This window comes from Rhea americana, unplaced genomic scaffold (assembly GCF_003343005.1).
Source record: "Rhea americana isolate MKP2758 unplaced genomic scaffold, rheAme1 scaffold_509, whole genome shotgun sequence".
NCBI lineage: Eukaryota > Metazoa > Chordata > Aves > Rheiformes > Rheidae > Rhea > Rhea americana.
In genome coordinates, this window is record NW_028186656.1 from 12,529 (window position 1) to 24,783 (window position 12,255).

Here is a 12,255-nt window from a genome sequence, read left to right on the forward strand (position 1 = left end):
AGCATTTAAATTCTTGCTGATAGCTGAGATGACAAGATTCTGTCTAGTAGTTTAGTAGCAGGGAGGGTTCCCTTTCTTGGTTTTATTAACTCTACACAGGAGAGAAATTGCATTCTTGGAGGCCTTAGTTCCAGAAAGGGTTGTTTTCAGTGCAGACTCCTGTTCATCTTTGAAGTGCCTGAAATCCTCGCAGCGGATCATCTGACTTCACAACCTCAGTTGTGTGTCTTCTGTCCACTCTGCTCTCTTGCCAGAGTTTCCAATCCATGAAGAGGCAGGCAGTGGAACTAAAGGCATGAAATTATAATGGGTGGTTAACATCAGCAAACTGCATTTATCTTTACTAAGAGGGCCAGTGTGCCACTACTTGTGCAATGCTGTAACTGTTCAGATCCTTCTGAGGAGAAGAACTTGTAGTTGCTAAGGATAGTTTGATTACCGACATCCACCGAAATAGTTTTGGGATTCTTGGTGCTTTTCTCAAAGAAGAGTGAACAACTGGCATAATGTGATGGTGAGATATGTCAGTTGTAGAGTGTCAACTGTGTGATTGGTGTCCTAAGGTACAGGTTTTCAGATCTATTTTTAGGATGTCCCGCATGTGTGAGTATGCTAGGGTTATAAAAATGATGGAGAGTCTTTAACTGCTTGTTTACTATCTTCATGAACCTGTGGTCATGCCTAACAGAAAAAAACTTGTTTTGTGACCAGCAAGTTGAAGGTAGATTCAGCAGAACTGCATTAGGTTACTGGATTTTCTATRTGCCTTCTAATAATGTAACCTAGTAAGCAACCTAAAAACTTCAAATAAAAGGTTCTGAGGCTAAAATCCAGTAACAAATGTGAGATACTCAACTATTTTCATCCTGAAGACCATACAAGATTTAAAGCAGACTATTTCWCGTCATGGACAAGTTGATTCATCTGGTGAAAATGAGCAGGTGTAGAAGTGTAGGCGGAGAAAGAAAATGAATGAGCAGTTAAAAACAGAAAAGGGTAAAGAGAAAGTATTTTGTACAGAGAATATAAATCTCATAGATAAAAGATTCATTTTGAGAGAGGATGTGGTGTGATGCCCAAGCAGTTTTATTCAAGGGCTTTATCCCTCGAATGCATTGTACAGTAAAGAACAGTCTGTTTTTAATCTATAAATGCTTTCAATAAACATGATGGATGCCTATCGCTTTTCTAGGGAACAAATGCATAAAGGATTCAGTATTACATTTTGAATTGTATGACTCACAGTACTAATAGCTTTGCTGTTTTTTCAAAGCACCTTGTATGTATCTTTACAGTTTCCAGATTCCTATCTCCAATAAAATTAACAGAGTTTCCTTGGTCATTTTAGAGGTGTATTCGATGCTTCTCTCAAAATGGCTGGGTTCTATGGACTCTACACTTGGCTGACACACACAGTATTTGGGATTAACATAGTCTTCATTCCATCTGGTAAGAATTTGAACAATTATCTATTTGTAGATAATACTATGTAATTATTGTACAATGTCAATAGGATTAAATGCTACTGATAGGGTTAGTCTCAWTTTTATTTTTAAAAACATTAAATCAGAAGTTGACAACTCTTAGAGTTGTGAGTGCAACCTTCAGTTGGTTGTCTTGAGCAAGTGTCTTAAGACAGTTCCTAATTACAGAATTAGTGTTTTTCATCATGATGCTTGATTCAGTGTGTGGTACAAACTTACTGAGTAGCTATTCAGAATCTTTTTATTTGCTGTTCGATATGCAGCCTCGTTTTTTATTTACTCCTTATTGTTCAAACCTCACTATGAAAATACTATGACAAGAGCAATACTTTGATGATAAACGTAGTGATTCCAAAGAGTTTCCTAGCATTAATTGATTTTCTCCAAGTTTATTGTAAGCTACTGTAGCTCTAAGTAGATCTAATTATCCTATGAAGACTTTACAGCTTTTCATAGCTCTTATTTTCAAAATGTTTAGTTCCAACTGTGAATGTAGGTAGCATTGCTGAAAACCTCCCCCAGGGATGTTTCAAGGTATCCTTGGGCAGGGTGGAGAAAAGTCCCTGGTTGCTACCTTATCTCTTACCCTTACCTTTTTGTGTTTTCAGAATACATCCCTAGCCAACTAACTGTTTCACTTGCCTATCTGTTTCTTTTGCTGGTTATTGTTCTCTCCTTCTTGTTTGTCTTGTATTCCATCCAGGTCTTTCCAGGTTTTAACCTCATTCTGCCTGCCTTATCTTTTGTTTCTTCTGCTATTGACAGGTAGTTAGTTTTGCAGGATGCCTAAAGGCATGAAGATGTGGTATCATGCAAGCACCCAATAGAGACATGCTTCCTATTCTCAGTGCTGTTCCCTGGCTACGTTACCAGTCTCTGATTTTTCTGTTACTATAAATCTGAGTTTTGGAAATGGCTTAACATTTTTTTTAACAGAAAAATCTTCTGCTGTGTTTTTCTTTTCTCCCTCTTACCCTAAAAACAGGGAAAAAAGTGTTGTACGTACTGGGGAATATCATGGGAAGCAGTAAAGCAATAGAGAACAGTATCATATAAAATGACATGGTAGTTCTATAAAGTACAATTTTGTTAAATGTATTGTTTGTCGTTAGACCTACTTAGAATACAATTGCTCTTTTTTCTTTCATCTACATGGAAAAAATGTTGACATTTTTGCCTTTTGGTTAATGAGGCTAAAAAAGAGCAAAAAATGTTTTTATATTGTGCCCATTCATACTGTATTAAATTAAAATGGCACAAGTACTGTATCACTTTAAATTACCATGAGTATTTTTATAAGCAGAAGGATATATATGTGTGTAGAGACACATGTATGCATACACACAGAAGTATATGAAGTTGAGCTCTATATTTTCCTGATTTCTCATAGTACTGCCTATATTATTATAATTTTTATAATTGTTATAACAATTGACTATGAGAGATTAGGTAATTTATAATGCTTCATTGAGACTTCTTTTTGCATAGTTTCTTGCATTCATTTTGCTAATTTATAGTTATGGGAAATGAAAACTGGAAATACACGACTAGTATAATTTTTTAATTTTTCCAAAATGCTGCTCGTTTTGGAGGTAGCTTCTTTGTGGCTAGCAGTTGGTGAAACTTTTCCATATGGGGAATATTAATAATATGGGGTCATTTTCTTGGAGACTGGTTATTTTCCTACACCTCAACGATAAAACCTCAAAAGCCTTATCTGTAGTTACTGCAGGGTCTCATTTATAACAGTTTATGTAGGTGGAACTACCAGTGTGGCAGAAGTGTCGGAATTTAAATATCTTTGTAATATATATTTCTCTTGTCTTTTTCTGATCCCTGGTTCTTTGTGCTGTAGCATTAGCAGCAATCCTTGGAGCAGTTCCATTTCTGGGGACATATTGGGCAGCTATTCCTGCGGTCCTAGATTTGTGGCTTGTGCAAGGACAAGGATGTAAAGCCATTTTACTCTTGGTTTTTCACCTGTTGCCAACCTATTTTGTAGATACAGCAATTTATTCGGATATATCGGGGTAAGTACACTGAAGACTTTTTAATGTTATTTATTGTAATAAGAATTAATGATCACCAATGAAACATACTTTTCTGAAGCATGCAGAACAGTATCTTCAAGCACAGGAATAGAAGTAGTGATATCATCTGATAGTCAGAAGTCTTATTGGCTTAAGTATCATTATTTTCCCAGGCCTCTCTTCTACGATGTTTGTCACTTCAGAGGTCTTGAACTGAAGTTATGAAATTGGAGAAATTTATTGCGTTTCTAGTAATACAGTTGAAATTGGAGGTGGGGGCCTACTGAGACTGTTGCTGGTGCTGTTCTGTTGTGAGAGACAGAGGACTTCTGGAAAAATTTTGCTAGGTGTCTGGATGCTTCTGTTGACTTGAACTGCCTCCTGAGTTTAACTTTGAGTGTGAACCCAAAGAGAAGCTAACTCCAAATTGAGTTGGAAATTCAACATCTGCAGTTATATCTGGAGAATTAAAAATACTACTGAAATATTAATTGGCACTTCATGCTTCTGAAATGTGTAGTTGAATCCTTTCATGTAATTGCAACTGGAGAATATAGTTACATAGTTACATACAGAGCTGACAAAGAATTGAACTTCCAAGGTCCRTGCATGCAGGAGATGTTGACAGCTATGTACAATATGAATACACAGCCGAACTCTTCTGGTTACTGTATCAGTGTTGGTCCTGAAACAATCCTAGAAAACTGCTTGGATTGAGAACTTGTAATGACTAGGTGTGCCTGCTCTATCAATCTTCATTTTAATTCATGTTGCATACTTAGTTGCATGCTAGAACTGATTTGTGTTATTATAATACAGGTAATGTAGAGTAAAGATAGTAAGTTTTTCTGTTTTGTGGTGTTAGAAGTTTTGATTTTGACCACCAAACGCAATTACATTGAGTAGAGTACACCTGTTGTTAAACAGTCCACATAACGTATTCTGTAACACAATCCACTTTATGATAAAATGTACGAYATTAAAGCAGGGTCACAATCCAGGACTTAGGGAGAGCAGGCTTCTGTGTCTTCAGACACTCTTGGAAAAATCCAATGGGACATGGACCTGGAGGGAAGAGGGGTCTCTGATTGGCTGATAAATACTGGCTGATATTCAAGGATCACTTCTTCCATGCTCAAGAATGGTTTGTTGCACCAAGTAGGAAATCAAACATAGGTGGCATAAGGCTGGCATGGATGAACAAGGAGCTCTGACTAAACTCGAACCTAAGAACTAAGTACAGAAGAGGTGAAAGCAGGGACAGGTGGTCCAGGAGGAATATAGAGACCCTGTCTAAGCATACAGGGGTGGGGTTAGGAGAGCCAAAGATCATCTGGATTTGAAAGAAAGGCAGCAAAAGGAAGGCTAGGGGAAAATGTGGACTTAGAACTAAATGGGACAGAGGCGCTGGTGACAAAGGACATGAAAAAGGCTGAGATACTGAATGCCATCTTCACCTCAGTCTTTACTGGTAAGGCTGAACATCAGGAACCCCAGGCCGTTGAGATGAGAGGGTCAGGTTAGAGAACACTTAAGCAAACTGAATATGCTCACATTTGTGGGCCTTGATGGGATATGGCCATGAGTGCTGAGGAAGCTGGCTGTCATTGCAAAGCAACTCTCTACTATCTTTGAAAGGTCATGGTGATCAGGAGAGGTTCCTGAGGCCTAGAAGAGAGCAAATGCCACCCCTATCTTTAAGWAGGACAAGAAGGAGAATACAGGGGACTACCRGCTGGTCACTCACCCCTCCATCCCTGGAAGGTGATGAAGCAACTGATCCTGGATGCTATTTCCAGAYATGACAAGGGAGTAGTCAGCACGGATTTATGAAGGGGAAATCATGCTTAGCCAACCTGATACCCTTCTATGATGAGATGACTGGCTTGTTGGAAGAGGAGAGAGCAGTGAATATTGGGTACTCAGTAAGGCTTTTTGGCACCGACTTCCATAACATCCTTATAGACAAGCTGATGAAGTACAGGCTAGGTAAGTGGTCAGTGAGGTGGATTAAAAGCTGCCTGAACTGCTGCTGGGCCCAGAGCTGAATGGCTGAGCCACAGCTGTGAACAGCATCTCAAGGTCCAGCTGAAGGCCAGTCCCTCGTGGCATCCCCCAGGGGCCAATACTGGAGCCGGTACTGTTTAATATCTTCATTAATGACCTCCTTAATGGGACCAGATGCAGTCTTAGCAAGTTTTCTGGTGAACCCATACTGGGAGGAGTGGCTGATACGCCTGAGGGCTGTGCTGCCATTGAGAAGGACCTTGACAGGCTGGAGAGATGGTCAGAGGGGAACCACATGAAGGTGCAGGCAAGTGCAGGGTCTTGCACCTAGGGAAAAATAACCCCAGACACCAGTACAGGCTGGGGGCTGACCTTCTCAGGAAGAACTTTGCCAGCAGATGGAGGGAGGTGATTCTGCCCCTCTACTCAGCCCTGGTGAGGTTGTAGCTGGAGTACTGTGCCCAATTCTGGGCTCCCCAGTACAAGAGAGACATGGAGCTACTGGTATGAGTTCTGTGGAGGGCCACAGAAGATGCTGAAGGGACTGAAGCATGTCTCATATGAGGAAAGGCTGTGAGAGCTGGGACTGTTCAGCCTGGAGAAGAGAAGGCTCGGGGATTTTATCAATACTTAGGAAGGGAGGGTGTCTGGAGGATGGGCCAGATTCTTCTTGGTGGTGCCTAGTGACAGGATGAGAGGCAGCGGGCACAAACTGAAACACAGAAAATACTATCTGAACATCAGAAACTCCCCTCCTACCCACATCTTTTGACTGTGAGGGTGAAGGAACACAGGAACATGTGGCCCAGAGAGGCTGTAGAATGTCCATCCTTTGAGATACTCAAAACCTGACTGGCAGGGTTCTGGGCAACGCGCTGTAGGTGAGGTGACCCTGCTCAAGCAAGGGGATTGCATCAGTTGATCTCCCAAGGTTCCTTCTGACCTCCACTGTTCTGTAATTCTGTGATTAATAATCTTTCTCATATGCTGTGGCACTAGTTATTTTCCATGAATTAAACTAAACAGATGAAGTATAAGCAAATTAAAATGTCTTTCCTGCAATAAATCGTTGATGAATTTCAGGCCAGTAGCTACTGAACCAGCCAATAATTTTTCCACTTACTAGAATATTTTTTTCAACTGTAGTGGATGAAGGTTCTGTTTATTGTCCAGAAAATATATGTTGCAGGAATAAATTTTCTAAATGTAGAGCAGAATTGTATTCTTTCCATTAAATAGAACAGTAAGCATCTAGCTCTCTTGCAGATTAGATTAAGTCCATCTGAAATTGCTATAATTAGATTATGCAGAGTTTTCCAAATGTATTGAATTGATATTATAGTCCTATCTCTTCAGGGGGTCTGTGGTGTGATTTAACAAACTGATCAGAAGAACCTTCAAACTGTTGCAAGTGTTGGAAAAAAAATTAACAGATTTCACAAAGGCTAGGAGTGAATCACATGTCTACTGTTGGAAAAATATAAAACTTTGAAGTCAAGTCTGTCCCCCCCCTTTTTTTTTTTTTTTTTTTTTTTTTTTTTTTTTTTTGTGAATTCTAGAGAAAGATGTTTCTAGGCACAAAAAAAGTCATTCTTGGTCCTTTAAATATTTCTTCTTTTCTATTCTAAAAAAAAACAAATCTATCTGGCACTACCAGGGTATTCTGTTCAACTTTTTCATCAATGACCTGGAGGAGGGGATGGAGTGCCTCCTCAGCATGTTTGCCAATGATACCAAGCTGGGAGGAGTGGCTGACACACCTTGAGGGCTGTGCTGCCTCTCAGAGAGACCTGGCCAGGCTGGAGAGCTGGGAGGAGAGGAACCTCCTGAGGTTCAACAAGGGCAAGTGCACGGTCCTGCGTGTAGGAAGGAATAACCCTAGGCACCAGTACAAGCTGGGTGCTGACCTTTTGGAGAGCAGCTCTGCAGAGAAGGACCTGGGAGTGCTGGTGGATGACAGATTGACCATGAGCCAGCAATGTGCCCTTGTGGCCAGGAAGGCCAATGGTCTCCTGGGGTGCCTTAGGAAGAGTGCTGCCAGCAGGTGGAAGGAGGTGATCCTGCCCCTCTACTCCGCCCTGGGGAGGCCTCATCTCGAGGGCTGTGTCCAGTTCTGGTCTCCCAGTACAAGGGAGACCTGGAGCTACTGGAGAGAGTCAGCATAGGGCTATGGAGATGATCAGAGGTCTGGAGCATCTGCCCTCTGAGGAACAGCTGTGAGAGCTGGGCCTGTTTAACCTGGGGAATAGAAGACTGAGGGGGGATCTTACCAATGTCTGTAAGTACCTGAAGGGATGGTGTCAAGGGGACGGGGMYRAACTCTTTTCAGTTGTCCCGTGTGACAGGAYAGGAGGAAATGGGCAAAAACTGAACGACAGGAAGTTCYGCCTGAMCGTGAGGGGGAATTTCTTCCCTGTGAGAGTGGCGGAGCACTGGACCACGTTGCCCAGAGAGGCTGTGGAGTCTTCTTCTCTGGAGATCTTCAAGGCCTGCCTGGATGCAACCCTGTCTAACATGCTCTAGGTGACCCTGCTGAGCGGGGAGGTTGGACTAGATGATCTCCAGAGGTCCCTTCCAACCTTACTGATTCTATGAATCTTTGATTAAATCTGATCTTGGTAAGAGATGATAATAAGATGCGTAAGACGAAATAGGCCAATATTTCATGATTTTGTTTTGCACACAGTTATGATAAAGGCAAGGGCTGCAAGCCTGAGAGTTGGATAGAAGTCAGGGCAATGGTAGAGAAACAGCTCTAAACTGACTGGCTGGGATTTTCATTCCATTGTGTTCACAATTTAGAGCAACGTTGCAAAGGTGTCGCCACTTCCTGGGGTGCTAATTTTAAACTGCAARCTTTCTCATATAATTCCATATTTACCATTATTATGTTGGCTTACAAACTGTAAGCATGAGGAACTGGTTTTGTTTTATGTAAGCTGTTACAGGATTTGTATTGTATGTTAGAACTGACACACAGAAAAGGAAAACAGAAGGGCTGACTTGCTGCCATAATAGCCCTTATCAAAAGCTGCATTGGTTCAAATTCATAGCAAATTTTAATAGGTTTATATAAATCTGTTTTTGCTTTATGAGAACATTAAAAGCTAATGGAAACAAACACTCTAGCCAAGAGGTTGTTTTATGACAAAGTGAGAAGGCACGGCTCTTTATTTAAAAGATGAATGCTAACTATTCTTTGGGAGATTTAATATAAGTTGGTATCATTGTGTGAGTTAATGTCTTTGCTCAGGAGCACTCATAATAAATGCTGCTAGCTGTCTTACAATTTAAAAATTTTCTGACTGCAAAGCATGAAGTCTCTATAGTCAATCATCTTTTCATTGTAAGAATGTTTCAAAATGAACTCCTTCAGAGTTTAATAGTTGCATAGGAAATAGCTAATGAGATGTGGATATTACCAGCATTATATGCTATAAAATAGTTTGAACTATGTGCAAATGTAGTACAGAATACAGCTTATGATATTTGTACAATCACTCAAACAGCAGTTTATGCATATAGGTATCTATAGCTAATTACATAAATTTAGGTACTAAATAAAATGTTATGATTGATCCATATTTGATAATCCATAGTATTCTTGATTGTTTTAATTTTTTCCTACTTGTGACATTATTCCAGAGGTGGTCACCCTTACCTGACTGGTCTTGCAGTAGCTGGTGGGGCATATTACCTGGGACTGGAAGGAGCCATCATAGGGCCAATTCTACTTTGTATACTTGTGGTTGCCTCCAACATATATAGTGCCATGTTGGTGAGTCCAACAAATTCACTGCCCACTCCGTCACAAGCAGCATGGCCATTACAGATTTACCGGTAAGTTATAAATATCTTGTGCGTTGTAAGTGAATCAGTGTATATGCACATATACGCTGTGTATACAGAGTGTATATATGTGTGTGTTTGTATTCACGTGAGTGCATGCACACATAAAGGTGTATGGGAGGTTCGGAGAGGATTCATCTATTTTATATTTTAGAAATAAAAATTACTATAAAGTTAAACTATTCACTGAGATTTATGAACTTGAAATGTGTGTTTAGTGTCCCTCAACTTCTTAAAGCCTTCTATATAAACGCTATAAGAATAACCTTCTTGAGGGTTAGTTTAGCAGACGCACTAGTAATGCCTTTGTATCCTGTAATTCGTATGTTACTCTTATGTTTGGAGATGACTGAACAGCCTTTTATCTGTGCATAAAACTATTATTTATGGAGGTCTAATAATTAATATTCATTGGCCTCTATAACTGACATATCTTGTTGACATAACTGCCATATTGTGCCTTATGCTACTATATAGCTGTAGTATTGCTACCTGAAAAATTGGAAAAAAAGACTTGAATTTAAAACATGAGATCACTTTAAATACCATTATTCCTTAAAAGTATGGTCTTACTTAATTTCTTTACTGAAGTTAGAGAATATGGAATTCAGAAATGTGTATTTAAACTGTACAGCTAAACAATGGGATGAGTAAACCCCTAATTGAATACTTAGAGTTGGAAGTCCTATTGTGACACTGTTAATGACAGTAGCCATTGTAATGTCTCTATTGCCTTGTTTAATTACATAAATTAGATCATTACACATTATCTTAGAGAGGATTCTGTGCTTCTAAGAAAGCATCTTGTGCGTCATCTTCATCACATGAATGATGTTATCTTCCCTGTGAGTAGCTTACAAGAAAAAACACTGATCAGACCTGTCTGTTCTCCCTGACTTGTGGTTTAAGTGATGTTCAAAGACTTTCCATATACAGTGTACACAGAGCCTCCCACATTACCCACACAAAATCACGTGTGTGCTTTTTCCTTCTTCATTTGTGGGAAACAAGACATCTGCAGCTGCTCAACAAATGAATCTTTTTTTTTCAGGTCATCGAGGGAGAGTCCTGAGGAGATGAAAACAGCTGCAGAGTGATGTAGGTGCTGTGCTGCACCTATTCAACATGAACGAATCACACTGCTGTCCTGAGTCTACTACAGCCATGGCCTTCTGTCCCTGTGCCTAGGGGCAGCTCACAGGGAAGCACAGTTTGGTTTTTAGAAGCCACCACTTGAACATTCGCTGGCCTTACATTATTGTGCACTTTGCCCCTTCAGGGGAGACTGTCTACTTCCCATGGCTTTGCATATTAACACACAGTTCAATTGCTTTTTTGTAGACCTTTTGTCTCCTTAAAAAGGATGATGAAGAGGACAGGTATATCCACTGGAGTCGTCATTGCTATCTGCTGAAATGACTAAGTTGGCTTTTATTTATTTGTTTGTTTGTTTTATTAAATTGTAGTAGCTTTAAAGAAATCTTACTCCAGAATATTTATTCTCAGTTAATCTGATGGCTAAAAGATGGAAACCACTAACTGTTAAACAAAAATAGAATACAATTATTTGCTGCTCCTCAGAGTATTTCTTTAGAGGCTTTGACCATCACATCAATCCATAACACTTAAATATTATTCTCTTAAAAGCACTGAAGTTTAATATTGTTGCAGACTGGTGTTTCTAATATCTTCCTGAAATTAACAGATTTGCCAATTGTTAAATGTGAGTTTTTTTCATACCGAAATGGGAGGACCCATGTAAATTCTTTTACACAAAGACAACTAATGGAGTTGTCTTCTCAACTAAATTTAATCAAAGGCCTTAAATGTTTTCAGGCAGTGATAACAAGTTTGTCACATCTACTTCCAAAAACAGGAAGAGGTTGAAGGGAGCTTTAATATTGTTTTGTAAATGCAGTGGCTGATTTAAGGTTACTTTTCAAAATGATTTAGGCTTGTTACCAAAGGGGGAGGATCCACCCCCCACTCCCATAAGTCTCTGGACAAATAGCTTGAGAGAGAGAAACCTTAAATTCCTGAAATGGGGTGTTGCCTAGGTTGCAGAATCAAAGTACTTTAGTGCTTTTCTTCTATGTGTCATTTTGCTTAAATTTCATTTTTGGTGGTATTCAAGACTTTTTGTATTGGCTGCTGAAATATTTTGACATAACAGACCTTTATACCTTTGAAAATAGGACGGGTTTTTTTTTTTGATGGAAATTTCAGACTTGAACAGCTTTTCCACAAATACGGTGAGGCCCTAGGTACAGAGTAGCAGTTGCAAATGCTTTAACCAAAGAAACACCTTTCAGTTTTTAGTAATATATCTTGAATTTATTTCGGATTTTGATTGATACAGATTTATACAAAGTACAGGCATCTTTTGCATTTATTGTTTCCCATAATGTAACTGTTGATACACAAATCTATTTTAACCTAGAGATAAGGTGATCTAAATAAGGATGGAATTGTATGCAAACACTTCTCAGTAATTTAGATGTGTTTTATTCAAGTTGCAGGGATGTGGATAGATATGGAAGGGTCTCATTGTCATGAGAATACATATATTTTTAGTTGATTTCTAAAAATACATTGCCATACAAAGTGGCCTGTGAAGTAATCTGATATTAACTAAGCAAGAAAGTCCTATTACAGTTTTGCAATACATCTCAAAATAACACAGACATTTTAACACATCATTATAATTCTTTGGGGTTTTGCTTTCTTAAAGTTTTTCTCTTCCTCCCTTTCACCGGCCTATCAGTTTCAATCATAGAATCACAGAATCAGTAAGGTTGGAAGGGACCTCTGGAGATCATCTAGTCCAACTTCCCTGCTCAGCAGGGTCACCTAGAGCATATTAGACAGGGTTAGAAAGGGTTGCA

General features: G+C 39.4%; 1 protein-coding gene across 1 annotated transcript; it reads left to right on the top strand.

The window, feature by feature from the left end:
* The first annotated feature begins 1,171 nt into the window (after positions 1-1,171).
* On the top strand, positions 1,172-10,936 carry LOC146588546 (transmembrane protein 245-like). Its single transcript, XM_085317813.1, has 4 exons — positions 1,172-1,449; positions 3,340-3,514; positions 9,167-9,361; positions 10,422-10,936. The coding sequence occupies exons 1-4, from the start codon at positions 1,374-1,376 to the stop codon at positions 10,465-10,467; spliced, it is 492 nt and encodes a 163-aa protein (XP_085173939.1). The 5' UTR covers positions 1,172-1,373; the 3' UTR covers positions 10,468-10,936.
* Positions 10,937-12,255: the final 1,319 nt, after the last annotated feature.